At 49.5% G+C, this 23,046-nt stretch overlaps 1 protein-coding gene across 1 annotated transcript in view; it reads right to left on the bottom strand.

Annotated features, from left to right (window-relative positions):
- Nucleotides 1-23,046, bottom strand: part of plxna4 (plexin A4) — a 647,412-nt gene that overhangs the window by 103,896 nt on the left and 520,470 nt on the right. The window contains exons 15-19 of the mRNA XM_070897188.1: nucleotides 21,370-21,506; nucleotides 19,682-19,849; nucleotides 13,721-13,814; nucleotides 1,768-2,004; nucleotides 509-655 (exon numbers count right to left, since the gene is read on the bottom strand). Of these exons, the coding sequence (XP_070753289.1) occupies nucleotides 509-655; nucleotides 1,768-2,004; nucleotides 13,721-13,814; nucleotides 19,682-19,849; nucleotides 21,370-21,506 (783 nt within the window). The remainder of the gene's footprint in view (nucleotides 1-508; nucleotides 656-1,767; nucleotides 2,005-13,720; nucleotides 13,815-19,681; nucleotides 19,850-21,369; nucleotides 21,507-23,046) is intronic.

The following is a 23,046-nucleotide window of genomic DNA, read 5'->3' on the forward strand; positions in this document are numbered from 1 at the left end:
GGTTTAGAGGAAGAGCTGCACTGGTGTGCAACGCCCCTGGTTGCGACACCAACACGCATTTGGACTCCCCGTACGCCCCGCAGCGCACACCGCCTGGGAAAACGGGCAGTCCAACCTCTGCTGACTGCAGCGAGGTAAGTAATGCTGCCCTTAGGTAAGTGTCGCTGTTTACTTTTAATTTTTTTAAGCGATTTACGTTGTAGTGGCGTGGGCTGTGTATTGGGAATGTTTTTGTGGGGTTTTTTTTCAGGGTTTTTTCTCCCCCGCCGGCATCTCTCGGGGCGCCCCTGGGCCGAGTCTTTAGCTCGGGAGTTTTCCATATTCAGCCGGCCTAGCGCCCTGTGACGTGTACAACGCCTCCCTTAGCGCTGCGCCCCACACTCAGGGCCCGGCTGCCCAATTTTGCTGACTGAGGCACAAACTGTTCCTGGGCGCAAACTTTATCCGCCCCGCCGCCATTACCGCCCCGAAATCACCAAAGTCTTTGGCTGCAGAAACCCTGACTCACCAGTACTCTGTGCCGGCCGGTAAGATTAGGAGACTCGCACAGGAGCTGAGTGTCCGACACGGTAACGGTACACGGTTTCTCGCCGATCAGCACAGTATAATTCAGTTTCATGTTACCGGCGGCAGCAGAAGGGATGAGGTTCCGGCCCTGTGAGTTGAAAGGGGAAAACAAAACAAGAAATAAGCTTGACAGGAAGAACTGAGATTAAGGTTCACGCTCTCTGGGGTGCACCATCTGGAATAATTTTTTTAATATTCATTCACGGGATGTGAACGTCACCGGCAAGGCCAGCACTTATTGCCCATCCTTAATCGCCCTCGAGAAGTGGCAATTCAGAGGACAGTTAAGAGTCAACCACATTGCTGTGGGTCTGGAGTCACATATAGGCCAGACCGGGTAAGGATGGCAGATTTCATAAGAACATAAGAAATAGGAGCTGGAATAGACAATACCGCCCCTCGAGCCTGCTCCGCCATTTTATACGATCATGGCTGATCCGATCATGGACTCAGGTCCACTTCACTGCCCATTCCTCATAACCCCTTATCGTTTAAGAAACTGTCTATTTCTGTCTTAAATTTATTCAATGTCCCAGCTTCCACAGATTTACAACCCTCTGAGAAAAAATTTCTCCTCATCTCAGTTTTAAATGGGCAGCCCCTTATTCTAAGATTATGCCCCCTAGTTCTAGTCTCTCCCATCAGTTGAAACATTCTCTCTGCATCCACCTTGTCAAGCCCCCCCGCCTCATAATCTTATACGTTTTGTTCCCTAAAGGACATTAGTGAACCAGATGGGTTTTTACAGCAATCCAGTCGTTTCATGGTCACCATTACTGATACTAGCTTTTTATTGCAGACTTACTTCATTAACTGAATGTAAATTCCCCAGCTGCCGTGGTGGGATTTGAACTCATGCCCCCAGATCAATAGTCCAGGCCTCTGGATTACTAGTCTAGTAACACAACCACTATGCTACCGTACGCCTGCGACTGCCCTTCTTTGAAATTAAGACTCAACGTGTCAACTCCAGCTCATTCTTCCCCAGGTACCTTACTCAATCTTTCCTTCCTTCTACAATCCATAAGTTTTTAAAACCCAGGCTGGGTATCACCGAGCTCGAGAAGCGATGTAGGAGAGAGTGCAAGGAGTCTGGACCGACACAGTGAGGATACAGAACACTCAGCTTCCATACAGTGTTATTCAACCCCGCTGGGGGACTGAACCAAGGCCTTGAGCCATTAACTATGCCTCACATACCTTCAGTATAATGGGAGACCCAGGTTTCAGTTCCAAAACCCCCGAGGCACTCAGAGGCTCAAACACAGGGTTCGGGTAATAGCTGAAGGTGTTGTTGTAGATCAGCAATGTCCGCACATTGTCCAGGATAAATCCGAACTCGTCTGGGCGTTTCACGTTATCCGTCTGTTGGTTCTGATTGATGGCCAGGGAGGGGGCCTGGCAGATCATAGTGGTCGCATTGTGCACCTCGCATGCCTGGCAAAAAAAAACAATAAGGACATCTTACATCTGAACTTTCGCCTGCCCCGCTGTGTCATTGTCAGCTGTGGCTCAGTGGGTGGCACTCTCGCCTCTGAGTCAGATGGGTTCGAGTCCCACTCCGGAGACTTGAGCACAAAAAATCTAGGCTGACACTCCAGTGCAGTGCTGAGAGTGCGCTGCACTGTCGGAGGTGCCGTCTTTCAGATGAGACATTAAACTGAAAACCTGTCTGCTCTCTCAAATGGACGTAAAAGATCCCACGGCACTATTTCGAAGCAGAGCAGGGGAGTTATCCCCGATGTCCTGGCCAATATTTCATAGGCGGTCTCTCGAACGAGGATGACTTGCTTCCACACGAATTCACAGATGCTTCAATGAAGGACCCAATATTCCAGTCCTGAACTCCAGTTGAAGGGGTGGAAGATGCCTGTACATGGATTTTTTTAACGTGTGGTGACTGTTGCACATCAGCCACCACACGGGCTCGACAGAGCTAGGTCTTTATCCAGTGGCAAGGATTAACCAGGACGACTGGAAATCTGCTCTGCTGCATGGACCTAGAGCGCACACATATCGCAGTGTGAGCTGGCCCGTACTGCCCCTGGGCCCTCGGCTCTTCTGGGCCCCGTATTTATCCCTCAATCAACATAACAAAAACAGAATATCTGGTCATTATCATGTTGCTGTTTGTGGGAGCTTGCTGTGTGCAAATTGGTTGCCACGTTTCTCACATTACAACAATGACTACACTCCAAAAGTACTTAATTGGCTGTAAAGCGTTTTGAGACGTCTGTCGTCGTGAAAGGCGTGTTTTGAGACGTCTGGTCGGCGTGAAAGTCGCTATATAAATCCAAGACTTCCTCTTTTATTGTATATCATCATTTCCAGGGTGAGAGAGGGTTGCCTCAGTGACCCTATTGCCAACATCCCCAGCATCGAAGCACTGACCACACTCGGCCAGCTCCGCTGGGCAGGCCACATTGTTCGCATGCCTGACACAGGATTCCCAAAGCAAGCGCTCTACTCGGAACCCCTACACGGCAAGCGAGTCCAAGGTGGGCAGAGGAAACGTTTCAAGGACACCCTCAAAGCCTCCCTGATAAAATGCAACATCGCCACCGACACCTGGGAGTCCCTGGCCAAAGACCGCCCTAAGTGGAGGAAGTGCATCCGGGAGGGCGCTGAGCACCTTGAGTCTCATCGCCGAGAGCATGCAGAAACCAAGCGCAGGCAGCGGAAGGAGCGTGAAGCAAACCAATCCCACCCAACCCTTTCCCTCAACAACTGTCTTTCCCACCTGTGACAGGGACTGTAATTCCCGTATTGGACTGTACAGTCACCTGAGAACTCACTTTTAGAGTGGAAACAAGTCTTCCTCGATTTCGAGAGACTGCCTATGATGATGATGATTGAAGTGTGCAGCTTTGTTTTGGTACAATGATATACAATGGATTGGATGATCTCCACTGGAAGTGAGATAGGCCGCTACTTCTGTTGACCCCCGTCCACTGCCCTTTCACCCCGCCCCACCACCCGACCTGGTGTCCAGAGCACTTATCCTACGGTCATTTCCAGGATGAATGTGATTTTTTCTAATCTCAGAGGGCTCCAAGCATTGGAAGGAGTTCACCCATGTGATGGGCGGGGTGCATCGTGGTGCCGCAGGATATAAAGGCCCGCAGCCGCTTAAAGAGGTCACAACAACAAACTGAGAGTGACCTGGGATCCACACCTCGGACTGAAAGCGAGGTGAAATTTATTCTCTCAAAGGGTGGAGAATCTGTGGAATTCTCTGCCCCAGTCAGCTCTGGAGGCTGGGTCACTGAATATATTTAAGGTGGAGAAAGACAGATCTTTGAACAATAAGGGAGTAAAGGGTTATGGGGAGCGGGCGGGGAAGTGGAGCTGAGCCCAGGATCAGATCAGCCACGATCTTATTGAATGGCGGAGCAGGCTCGAGGAGCCAAATGGCCTACTCCTGCTGCTATTTCTTACGTTTCTCACACCTCCGATTGCACATTCATGTGCGGGAGTACCAGTGACTAGGCACCCTGACTCTCTGCTGCTGTCTGGCCTTCTGTTAAAATATGCATCACAACTTTACTATACATCTTAGTCATTCTGATTGTTACGGTGCCCATTCCAAAAACTGCACAGAAGGCTCCTCCCACAGGCCGCCTTGCCAAATATGGGCAGTCAACAAGGGTCGTTGAATGGTGGTAATCTCCGTATGCTGCTGTGACCATGTGGGGCTGATTGTTTCGCTGTGGACCTTGATCTTTCCCCACGTCTCTCACCTTGTGAGTAAGGGCAACATCTTCGAAGGCGTTTCGCCTTTCAGAATTAGAATTCATATCAGTTCTGACAGATTACCATGTAAAACAATGATTAATCCACCTACAAGGTGGAATTGACCAGGGCTCTTCTCACTGCGGTAAGATATTAAAAAAATTCCAGCGAGCCTCTGCCATCAATCCATAAATATTAGAATCTGTGCCAACTGGACCCCAAAGATTTGTTATTTAGAAATGCATTTGTTACTCTCCTACGAGGCTAATTAAGGCAGTGGTGTCACATGTTGCACTATAGAGGGCACAGCGCAAGTGGAGAGATTCTCCCGTTCTTCCTGTGCGCTGCACCATCAGAGGTGCCAGCACGTCTATCCGATGAGACGCTAAACCCAGGTCCTGGCTGCCCTCTCAGGTGGACGTCAAACGTTCCCACGGCCACTATTTTAAAGAGAAGGGGAGTCATCCCTGGGGTCCTGACCAATATTTATCTCTCAACCAGTGTCACTTAAAAAAAAAATTATCTGGTCATCATCACATTCCTGTTTGTGGGAGCTTGCTGTGCGCAAATTTGGCTGCCACGTTTCCTACATCACAACAGTGACTACACTTCAAAAAGTACTTCACTGGCTGAAAGGCGCTTTTGGAAAGGTGCTATATAAACGCAAGTCTGTCTTTCTCTCTACAGCGTGAAAATTGACTGCAATTGGGTCTGGGTGTGGCTTTACGAAACTGTGTCAACATACACCCCGCGGCGCACTGCCTCATGCACCCCACAATGCACTGCATGAAAATGTCAGCCGCCATTAATAAATAACACAGAGCAGAAAAGGCAAGGTTTGTTGCTCCTGATCTCTATCCAGTACCCCCTGTTGGTACTGAGTGAGGGCAGGGCTGGGCCTCGGCTATCATGGTTGTTGCCGGTCATAAACATACATAAGAACATAAGAATTAGGAACAGGAGTAGGCCATCGAGCCCCTCGAGCCTGCTCCACCATTCAACAAGATCATGGCTGATCTGGCCGTGGACTCAGCTCCACTTAGAGGGCGTGTGGTCTGCTGATATTCAAAGGTTGGGGGGCGGACGGGTCAGAGTGAGCAATAGAGGGCCGAGGTATCAATAGGGTGGGCCGCACCCATGAGTAAGCGGCGTTAGGACAGTGGGGGGAGGCACTGTGGTGCAGAGGTTGTGGTCTGAAAGTGATCAGTCGAACACGAACAGAGTCAGCTGATGCAGAGCCAGATCGGGAAGTGATTTGTGACTTGCTCCGCCAGTTCCCACTGAGCCGTGAGGCGCATTGTGCTGCTCGTCATGGGCCAAACATTGGGAAATTAGCGCGCAAATCTTCACCCGAAAGTGCCGCTGATTTCACAGCCGCAGCAGCACCGTCTCGTTCACTTCGAGGGTGAGTGAATCAGGACATTGGCAGCCCTGCTGCCTCTGACTGGGAGTTTCGATTATAAGTAGATTCCAGCGTATACTGATAATGATTGAACAGAAGTGAGCGACAATGTGGGACAAATGAGCAAGGAATTGGATTCAGAGCGGATGCGGGTGCTCCTGCTATTTGTTGCCTGTTATTTTGCAGTCGCCGGGCTAACGGCACAACTACACTGGAAATAAAGACTCGCCCTCCCAGCGGGCGGGAGACTACAGCAGCACTGCAGCAAAAATAAAACATGGGATGTAACGCTGGGAATCGAGGAGAGCCACAATCACGCCCAGGCACTGCATCTGGAATGAACTCGGGTCAATCCATAACTGTCTGGGAGAGACTCGACACAGATACTAGATGCCAGGCTTGATATCAAACTGCATCCATCAGCACAAACACCGAACTAATGAAATCTACTTAATACAACGAGCGCGCTGGGCGCTGGCAGCATGCTTATTTGGAAATTGATGGCGTCGATTTCAACAGGACGTAATCGCACCCCAGGCTCCGCGAGCTGCCGGGACCTGGAACGCTCAGCCTGGAAAAGGCGGTGGAAGCCGATTCTGTAAATGATTGTAAAAGGCAGTTGGACAGGGACTTGAGGAAGAAGAACTTGCAGGGTTACGGACAAAAGGGGGGGGAAGGGGTGCGGGACGAAGCACGATTGCTCTTTCAAAGAGCCTCCTCCTGTGCTGTGCCGAAACGAAACCTGCCTTCCAGTGATTCAGGGCAGATCGGAGCTATACCGACCAGGGAGGTCCTCGGTTTGACCTGCGTCGAGGGTCAGTGGTCGCAGCCAGTGGCATTGACACCGGAGCCGCAGTTGGTCTCAGAGCTCCTGCGCTGGAGGGGTGGAGGAGAAGGGAGGAGGGGGTGGAGGAGAAGGGAGGAGGGGGTGGAGGAGAAGGGAGAAGGGATGGTTTCTCGCTCCCGATCGCTGTCCGGTGACTCCTGCTGGCAGCTGCGGGTCTGTCGGGGTCTGGCAACAGCTGATTCGAGCTGGGCTGTGGTGGCCAACATTCACAGTCCAGCTGCGTGGATGGCGAATGGCAATTTGGGCCAGGTTTCTGGCGGGCTGCTGGCAGCCATGGTTGCAACAGCAGCTTGCATTTATATAGCACCTTTTAATTTGTACAACATCCCAACGTTTCACAGGAGGGCTATCGAACAAAATGTTGACACCAAGCCCAATAAGGCGACCAAAAGCTTGGTCCAAGAGCGTCTATAAGGAGGAGAACGAGGTTGAGAGGCGTAGAAGTTTAGGGAGGGAATTCCAGAGTTTAGGACAGAGCTGGCTGAAGGCACGGCTGCTAATGGTGGAGCACAGAAAGTGAGGATGTGCAAGTGGTCAGAATTGGAGGAGCACAGAGTTATGAGAGGGTTTAGGGCTGGAGGAGGTTACAGAGATAGGCGGGGGTCAGGCCATGGAGGGATTTGAATACACGTATGAGAATTTTTAAATCGAGGTGTTGCCAGACTGGGCGCCACTGAGGCGGTGACACCGTTTGGTCGCTAACTTTGCCGCCGGGCGGTATCTACCACCTCAAAGTACGATATTTAGTTGTTTCACCCCAAGAGGAATGTGGAGCACAAAGAAAAGCGTTCCACACTCCTCCTCGGGCGGTGCAGGCTAGAAGGGCCGAATGGCCTACTCCCGCACCTATTTTCTATGTTTCTAACAGAGCAGTTGGGCAGGAGGCTGACTCTGTTTTGGCGCGATAATGGGAGGTGCCTGAGTTGTTGGGGGGGGGGCTCGGTGTGGGAGGTGCTGGGGTGGGAAGGGGGAGGAGCTGGGGGGGGAGGGGCCGGGGAGGGGCTTGTGTAGGAGGGGCTCAGGGGTGGGAGGGCCCGGCTGGGAGGGGCTCAGGCTGGGAGGGGCTGCGGTAGAAACATAGAAAATAGGTGCAGGAGTAGGCCATTCGGCCCTTTGAGCCTGCACCACCATTCAACAAGATCATGGCTGATCATTCCCTCAGTACCCCTTTCCTGCTTTCTCTCCATACCCCTTGATCTCTTTAGCTGTAAGGGCCATATCTATCTCCCTCTTGAATATATCCAATGAACTGGCATCAACAACTCTCTGCGGCAGGGAATTCCACGGGTTAACAACTCTCTGAGTGAAGAAGTTTCTCCTCATCTCAGTCCTAAATGGCCTACCCCTTATCCTATGACTATGTCCCCTGGTTCTGGACTTTCTCACCATCGGGAACATTCTTCCCGCATCTAACTTGTCCAGTCCCGTCAGAATCTTATACGTTTCTATGTGATCCCCTCTCATCCTTCTAAACTCCAGTGAATACAGGCCTAGTTGATCCAGTCTCTCCTCATATGTCAGTCCTACCATCCCGGGAATCAGTCTGGTGAACCTTCGCTGCACTCCCTCAATAGCAAGAATGTCTTTCCTCAGATTAGGAGACCAAAACTGAACACAATATTCCAGGTGAGGCCTCACCAAGGCCCTGTACAACTGCAGTAAGACCTCCCTGCTCTTATACTCAAATCCCCTCGCTATGAAGGCCAACATACCACTTGCCTTCTTCACCGCCTGCTGTACCTGCATTCCAACTTTCAATGACTGATGTACCATGACACCCAGGTCTCATTGCACTTCCCCTTGTCCTAATCTGACACCTCCCCTTTTCCTAATAGGAGGGGCCTGGGGTGGGAGGGGCCCGGGTGGCGCAAATCCATCAGATTTCACCCCCGATGCGTTTAAATCCAACCCAGAATAATGGACTGAACATCTCCTCGATCTACCAACTGTGAGGGTCCTGCGCAAATTTAAAAAAATATATTTATTCCTGGGATGTTGGCATCGCTGGCAAGGCTGGCATTTATTGCCCCTCCCTAGTTGCCCTTGAGTGGCATGCTCGGCCACTACAGAGGGCAATTAAGAGTCAATCATGTTGGTTGTGGGACTGGAGTCACATACAGGCCAGACCGGGTAAAGACGACAGGTTCATAGAAACATAGAAACATAGAAAATAGGTGCAGGAGTAGGCCATTCGGCCCTTCTAGCCTGCACCGCCATTCAATGAGTTCATGGCTGAACATTCAACTTCAGTACCCCATTCCTGCTTTCTCGCCCTCCAGGACATGAGGGAACCACTTGGGTTTTATAGATGATAATCTGACAGCATGGTCACTTTTACTGATAGCAGCTTTTTATTTAAATATATTCTTTAAAAAAATCTGAATTCAAAATTCTCAAACTGCCCCGGTGGGATTTGAACTCACTGGATTTATTAGTCCAGCGACATAACTACCACATGAGGTTGACAGTCTCAATCCCGTTCGCCGTGGACACAAATCCACAGCACAAAACCACTTTTAATTTGGCACCAATTATCAATTCCAACAATAACACCATCTCTCACTCAGTGTGGCCACAGGATGGCTAGTGTAGAAGGTGCCTCACTGATACAGTGGGGGGAGCTGTCCTGAGCTGTGGCTGAGGGTTGGGAAGGGAGAGTGAGAGGGTTGGGGGGGGGGGGGGGGGGGAGAGAGTGAGAGGGTTGGGGGGGGGGGAGTGAGAGGGTTGGGGGGGGGGAATGAGAGGGTTGGGGGAGGGAGTGAGAGGGTTGGGGGGGGGGAATGAGAGGGTTGGGGGGGGGAGTGAGAGGGTTGGGGGGGGAGTGAGAGGGTTGGGGGGGGAGTGAGAGGGTTGGGGGGGGGAAGTGAGAGGGTTGGGGGGGGGAAGTGAGAGGGTTGGGGGGGGAAGTGAGAGGGTTGGGGGGGATGGAGTGAGAGGGCTGGGGGGGAGTGAGGGGGTTGGGGGGGAGTGAGAGGGTTTGGGGGGAGGAGGAGGGGAGTGCTGGAGCCACCATCTCCCCACCTGACCTAGAAAATGGCTTGACTCGTGACATAATGAGTAAGTGCTCCCACTCCCAGCCCCAATATCCCTCATCTCGACGAGCACAGAAAAAAGATTGCCACAAAATCCTCCGAAGATAAAAAGATAATATGAAACAAAGGCCGTGTGGCCCAAACTGGAGGTTATTTTTTTAAATGAATTTGGCAGGAACGATCTACAAAAAAGCAGTTTCTGTAAATAGAGATAGCCATTGATTTTTTTTCTTTCTTCATAATGTGTCCATCATTTTCTCAGATAGAATGTTCGGTACTTAATAATAACGGATCTGATCATCATTCTGGTCCAGGGCCAATGACAAGACAGGGATTCCACTTCCCTGCTGCCACACAGAGCTCCACAGATGAGGTCCATCAGGGACAGGAGCTGTACATTTCAATTGTGCCAAATTTTAAATTGCTCTGTAATCTTACAGGCTATTTACAACCAATTTGGGAAATTGTGTAGATGGTCATCTTCAGCCGTTCGATACCTTTACAGCGTTAGGTGCAGACACTTATCTCTTTGTGCACAGCACGCTCTTAAAGGTCCCTCGGGAATCAAAGGGCCTCAGGCAGCAGCCCAGAATGATGCAGCACATCATTGCACGGTTCAAAGAGCTGTGCAATTGGTCCCAGTCCCCCGCCCCTTCCTGATGGTGTAGGGTACCAGGACCACCTGGCACCTTGCCCAAGGGCTACTCGTCATGTGCGAGCTGAGACAGCGAGTGTTCGCATGCTATTCGGCCAACGATGGCAACACAGCTCGGCCCATTCCACGGTGCCCACAAACGCCGCCTTTCCAGCACAGGCTCATCTGATGGCAGTTGAGAGTGGGAATTCTGACCGATCCCACCCCCTCCCCCTCACCCCCCCACAGCCCAGGGGGCACCAAGTGGGGGAAGCCAGTGGGCTGGTAAAGTCTTCTGCTCCAAATTTAACTTCCCCATCCCATAAGAACACAAGAAATAGGAACAGGAGTCGGCCATTTGGCCCCTCAAGCCTGCTCCACATTCAATAAGATCATAGCTGAACTGATCCTGGCCTCAACTCCACTTCCCTGCCCGCTCCCCATAACCCTTGATTCCCTTATCATTCAAAAATCTGTCTATCTCCGCCTTAAATATATTCAATGACCCAGCCTCCACAACTCTCTGGATTAGAGAATTCCAAAGATTCACAACCCTCTGAGAGAAGAAATTCCTCCTCATTTCTGTTTTAAATAGGTGACCCCTTATTCTGAAACTATGTCCCCTAGTTCTAGATTCCCCCATGAGGGGAAACATCTTCTCTGTATCTACCCTGTCAAACTCCCTCAGAATCTTATATGTTTCAATAAGATCACCTTTCATCCCGCCCGGGTTCCACCAAGGGCGGGAGTTAAAATTCCCCAGTTTGTTTGTGTTTTTTATGCTGCCGTTAATCCATCCCTATCTAGCTCTAAAAACCACTTGATCAAATCTAGTCTCGTCATCTTTTACTAAACCTCATCTCAAAGTCTGCACTGCTCCAAAGAAAAAGCCCACCTTCCTTGAGTTGTTGGTCAGAGTCCCAAAGTTAGATATCTGGGCTTTCTCCTGGGACTCGATGTCCCCTGCCAACTGAGATGAACAAAACTGGACATTGTATTCTAGACATGGTCATAGTAACAACAACTTGTATTTATATAGCGCCTTTAACATAGTAAAAACATCTCAAGGTGCTTCACAGGTGCGTTATCAAACAACATTTTGACATCAAGCCACTTAAGAAGATATTAAAACAGCATGGTAAGATGTAGGTTTTAAGGAGCGTCTTAAAGGAGGAGAGAAAGGCAGAGAGACGGAGAGGTTTAGGGAGGGAATTCCAGAGCTTAGGGCCTAGGCAGCTGGGGGAAGGAAATTGGGGATGCGCAAGAGGCCAGAATTGGAGGAGCACAGCGATCTCGGAGGGCTGGAGGAGGTTGGAGAGATAGGGAGTGGTGAGGCAATAGAAAACAAGGATGAGAGTTTTAGAATGGCGGCGATGCCGGACCGGGAGCCGATGTAGGTCAATGAACACAGGGGTGACGGGCAACGTTCCCGCTAAGGTGCGCCGCACAGTAATGCCGCGCATGCGCAGAAATTTAAAGGGACCTCGCATTAAATTAAATAGGCTGCACAGAACAAAGTGCCGTTCACAGGGAAGAGTGATGCTGGGTGAATGGGACTCGGTGCGAGCCAGGATACTGGTCTTGTACAAGACCAATTAAATAAAAACCTCCACGACTACGTCTGCCCGAACCCGAGGCCTTTTTGGTCTGTACGGGCCACCAATATTGCAGGTTAACGCGCGGGCCATCGGCGGGGTCAACTAAGTAGCTCCGGGCATACAGGAAGGGGGAGTGATCAATGCACGGTTGGGAAAAGCTACTTTTGACTGATAGTCAAATACCCTTGAGATGTGTCCTCGCATTTGATGAGCAATGTAGCCAATAATATTGACGCGGTAATCCCGCCACTGAGAATGTTGTTCAGTGATCCGAGACATGCTGCAGACAGACGCTGCTCCCAAGCAGGGAGACTTGGCCAATTTATCGTTTCTGCCACTAAACGAACATGTTCCTGAGTGGACTATGTTTCCTTGCCCCACAACCTCCACCCATGGCCTTCCCTCTCCCTATCTCTTTAATCTCCTCCAGCCCCACACCCCTCCGAGATGTCTGCACTCCTCCAATTCTGCCCTCTTGAACATCCCTGATTATAATCACACAACCATTGGTGGCTGTGCCTTCTGATGCCTAGGCCCTAAGCTCTGGAACTCCCTGTCTAAACCTCGCTGCCCTCTCTTTTCTCCTTCAAGACGCTCCTTAAAACATACCTCTTTGACCAAGCTTTTGGTCACCTGCGCTAATTTCTACTTAAGCGGCTCGGAGTCAAATTTCTTATCCCATAATACCTCTTGTGAAGCGCCTTGGAACGTTTCACTATGTTAAAGGCACTATATAAATACAAGTTGTTGTTGTTGTGCGAGGACGCCTCTCACAAACCACTGTGGTAGCATACATTTTCGGAAGGGATGTTAGATCGTTGCTCGAGAAAGAGCAACATTAAAAGGACGCAGGGGGCATTCGGAGAGTGGGATCGGACTTGGTGGGTCATGGAGAGAAACACTGGGCCAGAATTGATGGATCTGAATGACCTGAATCTGAGAGATAACACTTTACGATTCTGTGACTTAGTCACAGCTCACTCCAAAGAGGCTGGAAAAACCTCCATCTGTTCCATTTACTTCACAGGTACTCACTATCAATCTGACCCTTTGGGAATTTGTAGCCATGGGTTCTTTGTTGCTGCTTGAAGCTCTTCACAAAACACTGCCTGATCTTCGACTTTACAACTGGCTCCAACCTGTTATATATTTGCCAAAGGGTGTGGGAAAACCTTTGTTACTTGCATTTATATAGCGCCCTTCAGAACCTTATGATGTCCCAAAGCGTTTTACAGCCAATGAAGTACTTTTGAAGTGCAGTCACTGTTGTAATGTGGGAAATGCAGCAGCCAATTTGCGCACAGCAAGCTCCCACAAACAGCGTTGTGATAATGACCAGATAATGTTTTTCTTTTAAAACCAGTAATGTTGATTGAGGGATAAATATTGGCCCGGAGAACTCCCTTGCTCTTCTTCGTAATAGTGCCATGGGATCTTTTATGTGCTCCCGAGAGAGCAGACGGGGCCTCGAATTAACGTCTCATGCAAAAGACGCACCTCCGACAGTGCGGCACTCCCTCGTCTGTGGAGTGGGACTTGATCCCACGACCTTCTGACTCAAGGGCAAGAGCACTGCCTACTCAGCCGAGGTGAGAAATGTAACTGAAAACCAGACAGCAAGTAACGATTGCTAACATGGTGATCTACTCTGTGCATTACGGAATTACAGCCATCTTGTTGTGCCTGCACTGATGGCTGCACATTCAGCGGCCACATATTTTCAGGGACGACGTCCTTCAGAGAGGATAGCAGATTGGTCTTGCTACAATGGGCATAACAACATAGGTTTAGTGACTCCGCGGAGGAGGTGTGATAAACATTGCTTGTGTTTCGATCATAACGCTCCATCCCCCGCCCTCTTCTCCCCCCCCCCCCCCCCCACCCCGCCATTATCACAACAGTACATACGTTGATTGTTTCCACTCCACTGTGCTTGGCCCGGATTTTAGGATTCTGGATGATGTTCAGGTTTGTTCCCCATACCATCACAGGTGTGCTCCCGCTGTGAAAAGAAAGGGAAAAAGATACAATCTACAGTTAACACACAAACAGGTCATTTTTATATTCATTCTCAGGATGTGGGCGTCATGAGCAAGGCCAGCATTTATTGCCCATCCCTAGTCACCCTTGAGAAGGTGGTGGTGAGCCGCCTTCTTGAACCGCTGAAGTCCGTGTGGTGAAGGTGCTCCCACGGTGCTGTTAGGGAGTTCCAGGGCGTTTGGCCTAGTGACATATATTATATCTCCAAGTATACATAGGAGCGGCGAGAGATTGCAGAGGGACGTGATCAGGGCCCAGGAGAGGCATGAGTTCGGGCCCCAGAAGAGGCGAGGGCCCAGGGGCAGCACGGGCCAGCCCACACTGCAACATGTGCGCGCACTAGGTCCGTGCAGCAGAGCTGGTCTCCAGTTGTCTGGGTAATCCTTGCCACTGGACCAAGACCTGGCTCTGTCAAGCCCCGTGTGGTGGCTGGTGTGCAACGGCCACCACACGTTAAAAAAATCCACGCACAGGCATCTTCCACCCTTCAGGATGTAGTTCAGGACCTGGAATATTAGGTCCTTCATTGAAACACCTGTGAACTTTTTGGCGTGGAAGCAAGTCATCCTCAACTCGAGGGACTACCTATGATGATGATATCCAAGTCAGGATGGTGTGTGACTTGGAGGGAACTTGGAGGTGATGGTGTTCTCATGCGCCTGCTGCCCTTGTCTTGCTAGGTGGTGGAGGGCACAAGTTTGGGAGGAGCTGTCAAAGAAGGAATGGCAGGCTCCGTGATTACCACCATGTTGGGTTTGCCTTCTATGTGACCTCTGCCACTGGCGACACTTTACTCAACAGGAATGGGATAGTAAAGCCAGTGAATGAGAGTAACCTTATGCCGCTCCTGAGCACGTTCTAGAGTGGCTGTAGTTGAAGTCAGCCATCGTTCCTAAAGAGGGTCTCAAAGAAGGAGAGGAGCAGGTCGAGAGGTGGAAGGGCTTAAAGGAGGGAATTCCAGAACAGGGGACATGAAGGACGGCCCCTAAATGGTAGGGAAAAGGGAGGGGGAGGTACACGAGGCCAGAGTCGGAGGGATGAAGAGTTTGGGGTATGGGACTTGTAATAATAATAATAATTTTTATTTATATAGCACCTTTAACGTAATAAAACGTCCCAAGACGCTTCACAGCAGTGTTACAGACAAACAGATAAATTTGACACCGGGTCGCAGAAGAAATTAAGCCAGATGATCAAAAACTTATTTAAAGAGGTAGGTTTTAATGAGTGTCTTAAAGGAGGAAAAAGAGATAGAGAGGCGTAAAGGTTTAGGGAGGGAGTTCCAGAGCCTAGGACCCAGGCAGCTGAAGGCCCGTCGACCGATGGTTGAGCAGTTATAATGAGGGATGTTCAAGAGACCAGAATTTGAGGAGCACAGACATCTTGTGGGGTTGTGAGGCTGAAAAAGATTACAGAGATAGGGAGGGGCGAGGCCATGGAGTGATTTGTAAACCAGGATGAGAATTTTGAAATCGAGGCGCTGTTTAACTGGGAGCCAATGTAGGTCAGAAAGCACAGGAGTGATGAGCGATCTTGACTTGGTGCAGGTTAGTACATGGGCTGCTGAGTTTTGGATGACTTCAAGTTTACATACTGTGGAATGTGGAAGGCCAACCAGGAATGAGTTGGAGTAGTCAGTTGTAGTTGTAACACTGGAGGAAGCTACAGAGATAGTGGAATAGAGGCAGTCCAGTGGCGAATACAGTCTGAACGGATGGCGGAGATGGAGGTGGAGAACACAGTACGACTCAGAAGACAGCGGAGAAATGATATCCGGCCCAGGACACAGATCTGCAGCAGAGTACAGCTGAGAAGCCGGCAGTGCACTGGAGTCTCGTCGCCGAGAGCATGCAGAAATCAAGCGCAGGCAGCGGAAAGAGCGTGCGGCAAAACCTGGCCCACCCACCCTTACCCTCAACGACTATCTGTACCACCTGTGACAGGGACTGTGGTTCTCGTATTGGACTGTTCAGCCACCTAAGGACTCATTTTAAGAGTGGAAGCAAGTCTTCCTCGATTCCGAGGGACTGCCTATGATGATGATGATGATGATGCATTGGAATGCAACCCTGAAGGCCAACGGGAACACAGAAACCAAACCTTCATCTTGTTAAGCGACATTTTCTTTTTGCTAACAGTGTAAAGTTGAAAGCTGAGAGAGAAACAAAAAGCAGAGCTGCGATGGAACACGAGCTGAAGCTGCTGTTCGACATCCATCGGTGGAAAACATGGAGCACAAATAGGTGGGCAACAGCAAAATATCCGGCACAAAGTGTGTGGCCTGGGAAAGTAGTTCAGCAAACCAGGGTTTGCCTGCTGCTGAGAATCAATGCAGGGATGAAATTCAGAGCCTGCGGAACAGATCAATAATGCAGGCTGAGGAAGAGAAACAAATTGTTTGCCGAAGGAGGACCTGAATCTTCTGAAGATCTGCCCTGTCAGCTAAACAAACTGAAAGAGGGCGTCTCACCATCAATCCATCATGCGGCTATTGCAAAAGATTGCCGTTAACTGCCCATCTTCTGGTTAATTGGTCTGTGCTGGGGAATGGATCATTTTTCTCTTTAGCGTTACTATCAAGCAGTCTCTCAGGTAAAACGAGTTACATGTCCCTCTCTACTTTCTCCAACAGTGCCTTAATCCCAAGGCAACTCAAGCCATTGTACTACCTGACTGGACTCAGTCCTTATTTGTCCTGAATTACTGCAGTCCACGAGGAGATAGTTGGAGGCTATTTTCAACTCATTTCACTGCAGTTCCTTCTTGAGCGGCAGTGTTCACTGGTGAAAGTTCAAATAGGAGGGGACTTAAAGAGTTTTTAAAAAAAGGTTGGGAGTAAGAGGGGAAACCAACTCAAACCTTGTCACCCAAAGGTTAATAGAGTTGTGGACTAGGTTACCAGGGAAAGCAACTGAATCAGACACAGACATGGGCTCCAGAGACAACTAGATGTGCTTCTGGAGGAAAAAGGGCTTGAGAGACAATAGGAGGTGGGTGGGGTGGTTTGACTCATCCACCTCCACGGAGGTGTGTGGGGGGCCTGACCCATCCACCTCCATGGCACGAACCTGGTATTGCAGTACTTCCAGGAACGGTGCAGTGGCTCTAGGCCTTTTGGCTAAGAGCATTGGCGCAGAGTGATCCTTGATGTGTGCAAGGTGACCTCTGGCGTTGTAATCTGACAAGATGATCTGACAAAGAATTGGAAAGATTGGCAACGAAAAAAAAAGGGCTTGAGAGACAATTATGAGTGGGGTTGAGATTAATCAAAACTGGATGGACTTGTTGAGTCAAAAGGCCCTTTCTTCTTTTAAAAATTATATTTTGGACAGAAATAAATTTAAAAGATGTGAATTTAATGAGGATTATTGACAGGAGTTTAATGTTTTGAAGAGTCAAAGAACAATGGATCTTGGTGACCAACCAGAACATCCACATTTCTTTGTAGAGACGATGTTTGATGCAATTGAAAGTGGCCATTCTTCATTTATGACATGGGACAATGGGAGGGTGATGGGGGGAGGGGCTTCATTGAACGTGCTCCTATCCAAGCACGAGCTTTGCTTTCCATCAGGGTCACTGATTCAGAGCGGGATCTCGCGTTCCTTGTCTCCTTGGTCTCTGTATTTAAGAAAGGATATTCTTGCATTGGAGGCAGTTCAGAGAAGGTTCATGAGGTTGATTCCTGGGATGATGGGGTTGTCTTATGAAGAAAAATTGAGCAGGTTGGGCCTACACTCATTGGCGTTTAGAAGAATGAGAAGTGATCTTACTGAAACATAAAAGATACTGAGGGGGCGTGACAAGGTAGATGCAGAGAGGATGTTTTCCATCATGGAGGAATCCAGAACTAGTGGGCATACTTTAAGAATAAGGGGTCGCCCATTTAGAACTGAGATGAGGAAGAATTTCTTCTCTCGGAGGGTTGTAATTCTGTGGAATTCTCTGCCCCAGAGAGCTGTGGAGGCTGGGTCATTGAATATATTTAAGGTGGAGACATTTTTGAGCAATAAAGGAGTGAAGGGTTATGGGAAGTGGGCAGGGAAGTGGAGTTGAGGCCAAGATCAGATCAGCCACGATCTTATTGAATGGCGGAGCAGGCTCAAGGGGTCAAATGGCCTACTCCTGCTCCTATTTCTTATGTTATGTTCTTTCTCCCCTTCCTATCATTAAGGTCACGCTAGCTGAGATCAGTTAACACAGCACAAACCAGGCACTGGGCATGGGACCATGCTGACCTATCCCGCTCAGTCCCACAGGAGACAGTGCGCTTACCCATTGAGTTCCAAAAACAGAACCTCTTCAAAACTTCATAAACCAAGGATGGTACTGTAGATCATTGGCATGGTGGAGAAGGAAGATCTTCTAACATAATAATCTAGGAGAGCAGGTGGCTCTCCTAAAATAACATCAAATCTCCCACAAGGGATTTGGGGATAGTGCTGGAAAGTTGAGGTAGAAGATCAGCCGAGATCTCATTGAATGGCAGAGCAGGCTCGAGGGGCCGAATGGCCTACTCCTGCTCCTAATTTTTATGGAGGTAGACCACACAGACCCATTGATAGCAGAGAACTTTCTTTTGACAGTTGTTGAGTTAGGTCTCAAGTTGCAAAAACTTATTGGGCAAATTGAAGCCACTGCAGCTATCATCCATTCATCGGGACACTGATAATCCTGGAGCTGCAGGTCAGTGGTGCACGCATTGTGTGACAGTCCATCACCTCCAGAGAAAGTAACTAACACAGAGGAACAACCAAAAGGTGGGCGTTCGAAGCCTGAAGAAACATCTGTCCTGTCAGAGACTCGGGGAGATTACACTGGCATTTAAACATAATTAGGATGGGACTTCAGTCTGAGAAGGTAACAGACAGGAAGTGTGCAACTCATTGCCAAGTTGTCAGAAGGCAAAAAGGTGACAAATCTTGACAGGGAGAGATGGGGGGAGAAAGAGAGAGGGCAGAATGTGAGATTGAGGAAAACAAGAGAAAAAAAAAGGAAGAGGCAGTAATAGAAAGAGAAAGGCTGAGAGACGGAGATAGAGAGAGAAAGGTGTAAAGAGGGAAAAAAGAGCAAGTGACAGTGTGGAGGTGAGCGGAGAGAAAGGAAGAGCGGGAGCGAGACAGACCCAGGTAGACAGGCATGCAGAGAGAGGGGGGAAAAGAGAGAGTGTGGGGAAGAGGGAGGGAGAGAGAGAGTGAGGGGGAGGGAGAGAGAAAGTGGGGATGGAGGGGGGAGGGAGAGAGAGAGGGAGAGAAGGGGACAGAGAGAGAGGGGGAGAGAATGGGACAGAGAGAGAGAGAGAATGGGACAGAGAGAGAGAGAGGGAGAGAATGGGACAGAGAGAGAGAGAGGGAGAGAAGGGGACAGAGAGAGAGGGAGAGAAGGGGACAGAGAGAAGGGGGTGGAGAGGGGGGGAGAGAGAGGGAGGGGGGAGAGAGGGAGGGGGGGAGAAAGAGTGAGAGGGGGCGTGCGAGGGGGCGAGAGAGAGTGAGAGGGGGCGAGAGAGGGGGAGAGAGAGAGAGTGGGTGAAGGGAGAGATAGAGAGTGAGGGAGAGAGAGGGGGGGAGGGAGAGACAATGGGGGAGAGAGAGAGAGATACACAGTGAGGAGGGGGAGGGATAGCGGGGAGGGAGCACGGGAGAGTGAAACAAAGGGGAAAAAGGGCTGAGTACAATTTATTAAAATACTTGCTTATCAAGCAGTCTACCATTCTGACAAAGCTGTGTAATAATTGCGGCATTTTCTGTTTGTATTGCCGATCTCCAGGTTTGCAGGGTTTTTCTCGGGGACCCGCGCTGTGGGACCGCCACACTGGTGGGCTCCGTTTACCTGACTATACTCCATTCTGGTTCAATCCTGATGATGGTGGGATCCTCCACGTATTTGAACTGCAGCTCCTTCTCAATCCTCGCCTTGTCGACTCCCACCACCACGCTGATGTTACCGGGGCCTTGTGGTGCAGTGCTGGAATTGCAAATTATCTCGCCGGCAAACCTCCTGACAGGCAGAGAAACCCAGAAACAATTAAACTGCAACAACTTGCATTTATATAGCGCCTTAAACAGAGTAAAACTTCCCAAAGTGCGTCAGCAAACAACATTTGATGCTGAGCCACATAAGGAGATTTTAGGACAGATGACCAAAAGCTTGGTCAAAGAAGTAGGTTTCAAGGACCATTTTAAAGGAGGAGAGAGACGGAGAGGTGTCGGGGGTGAATTCTAGAGCTTGGGGCCCAGGCAGCTGAAGGCACAGCCACCAATGGTGGAGCGATTAAAATTGGGGATGTTCTCAAGAGGCCAGAATTGGAGGAGCGCAGCGACCTCGGGGGATTGTGGGGCTGGAGGAGCTTAGAGATAGGGAGGGGGTGGGGGGGTGGGGGCGAGGTCATGGAGGGATTTGAAAACAAGGATGAGAATTTTAAAATTGAGCTGTTTAAAACTATAGCGAAAGTCCCACTCGCTGACCATTGCAATACAGCTCACCATCCCCCGCTGCCACAGAAACAGGTTAATTACCCTAATTCTTCACCTCAAGATCAGTTAGTCACGTCTGAGCCACTTATAGATCGAGTGCGTATGTCGTACAAGGGGCCATATATCTTCAATTATACAATACTGTATATCATATATATACTGTATGTCATCAGGACCCAGGTCGCCATTTGGAGTGTGGGCAGGAACATTGACGGGGCCCAGGTACAGCAGAGGAGCAGGAAGGTCGTGGCAGCGAGTGATCAAGGCGGAGGAGTGTTTAGGGGTTGTGGCTGAGATTCGGTGGGTGATCATGGCGGAGGTTCGGCAAATGTTTGGTGAGGAGATGCAGCGGGATATCATGGCGGAGGTGCGGCGAGTGTTTTGTGGCGGAGGAGCAGTGAGAGATCATGGCTGAGGTGCAGCGAATGCTTGGTGGTGGAGGAGCAGTGAGAGATCGTGGCGGAGGTGAGGCAAATGAAGGTACGGGGCCCAGAACAGCCTCGTTCCCAGGTTCAGCACGGGCCAGCCCACACTGCGATATGTGTGCACACTGGGTCCGTGCAGCAGAGCAGGTTTCCAGTCCTGGCCATTGGATAAAGGCCTAGCTCTGTCAAGCCTGTGTGGTGGCTGGTGTGCAACGGTCACCACACGTTAAAAAAATCCACCCACAGGCATCTACCACCACTTCAATTGGAGTTCAGGACTGGAACATCTGAGAACTAATGTGGAAGCAAGTCATCCTTGTTCAAGGGACTGCCTATGATGATGATGACTGTATATGCACACACACACTCATTCAGATACACTCCCACACACACACACACACACACACGCTCACACTCACAGTTGCTCACACACACTTGCTCACACTCACTGATGCAAAAAAAATAATGCTCTCCAGACCTCACACTGTTAATCAAACGGCCAAAACTTTAGCAAAACTTGCCTGCATCAATATTACCAAAATAATTACCATTCTAGCTTAACACTCCAACAACTCTGGGGCTGACTGACCAACTGGTGCTTTTCTCAGGCAGCCCTTACCTGTCGAACACGCAAGGCTGTTGTCCAAACATGACGGAGACGTTGCTCCCGGCATCCAGGTTTCGGCCCCTGATGGTGACCGTCGTGCCCCCTGACACTGGGCCTTTGCTCGGGGTCAGGTCCGTTAGAGTTGGGAGCTGAAATGAATTCAACTCAAAATTACATGGACACAATATGATACAATCGACAAATGTGTGCATGAACTGAGATACTGCAGGATAAATAACTTCTTCTAACACTAAAAGCAATGGGCAGGTAAGTGCGAGAGAAAGGGCCCAGTTGAAGGGACAAGAGGCTTCAATCACAGTGAGCTGGGTAGGCCCTTGCTCATTCCTGTTCTCATCTTCAAATTATTTGCGGTCTGAATTCTGACATTTTATTTCCAATTGGTTTTTTTTGGCAATATTTTCAGCAATTAAATTTTCACACATTTCAACTGAGGAAAATTTCTCTTTTATATTCATGAGCAATGGCCAACTGAACTAAAGTGGTGAAATCACGTTTCCAAGGCACACCTTAATGCATCCTTTTGTATGGTGGGATGTTGCTTATCCACCACTCTAATAGAATTATTCTCGCTGCAAATTGTCCCATTAGAGCTGATAAATTAAAGGATTCGATTTTTCAGGTTTAGCATTCCCCTTTGTTAATGACTGAGTGATGAATTAATACAAGGTCATAAAATGAGTTCCGCAATGTTTTCTTTAGCACACTGGTTAATGTGCATCCAGAAGATTCCTCAGTGCTCGATTTTAATGCAATCATTAAGCCCCGTAGAGGAACACCGTGTTAGGCATTGGCTTCCACGACAGTTCATCTGCGGATCACTGGCAAGTGGATTCCACACGGTTCCCCACAGGGTCAGAAGGCAAGCCATTCCCCCCTGTCTCCTAGCAACCGGGTCAGAGGCCTGGGAGCAGATTGCCCACCTGCCCTCTTGGCCACAGGATACACGTGGCCAGGCGAGACCAGTAAATAGAGGCAAAACTAGAGCATAACAAACCTTAAGAAAAGAGATTGCTCTGGTGATACCTCATGAATACTAAGGTCACACCCAAACCCTACTGGGAGAGATATCAAGAAGAAAAAAAGACTTGCATTGATATAACCTCTTTCACACCACAGGGCATCCCAAAGTGCTTTACAGCCAATGAACTACTTTTGGAGTGTAGTCAGTGTTGTAATGTAGGAAACGCGGCAGCCAATTTGTGCACAGCAAGCTCCCACAAACAGCAATGTGATAATGACCAGATAATCTGTTTTTTTTTAAAGTGAGCTTGATTGAGGGATAAATATTGGCCAGGTCATAGAGGAGAACTCCCCCGCTTTTCTTCAAGATAATGGCCATGGAATCTTTTACCTCCACCTGACAGAGCAGATGTATCAGTTTATCGTATCATTGTAAGACGGCATCTCCGACAGTGCAGCACTCCCTCAATGCTGGACTGGACTTCCAGCCTGCACTACGTGCTCAAGGCCCTGGAGTGCGGACTTGAACTCACAACTTTCTGAATCAGAAGCGAGTGTGTTACCCACTGAGCCACGGCTGACACCCAAGAGGTGCAAGGAAGCATATTGGTTGATCAACTTCTATCCCCTGTCTCCCTGCTGTTGGGAATCGGTACGGAGTTAGACTATGGGGAGGTGGTGAAGCCCAGCACCCAGTCCTGTTGGCGA

Source organism: Pristiophorus japonicus, chromosome 13 (genome assembly GCF_044704955.1).
Source record: "Pristiophorus japonicus isolate sPriJap1 chromosome 13, sPriJap1.hap1, whole genome shotgun sequence".
NCBI classification, from domain to species: Eukaryota; Metazoa; Chordata; class Chondrichthyes; family Pristiophoridae; genus Pristiophorus; species Pristiophorus japonicus.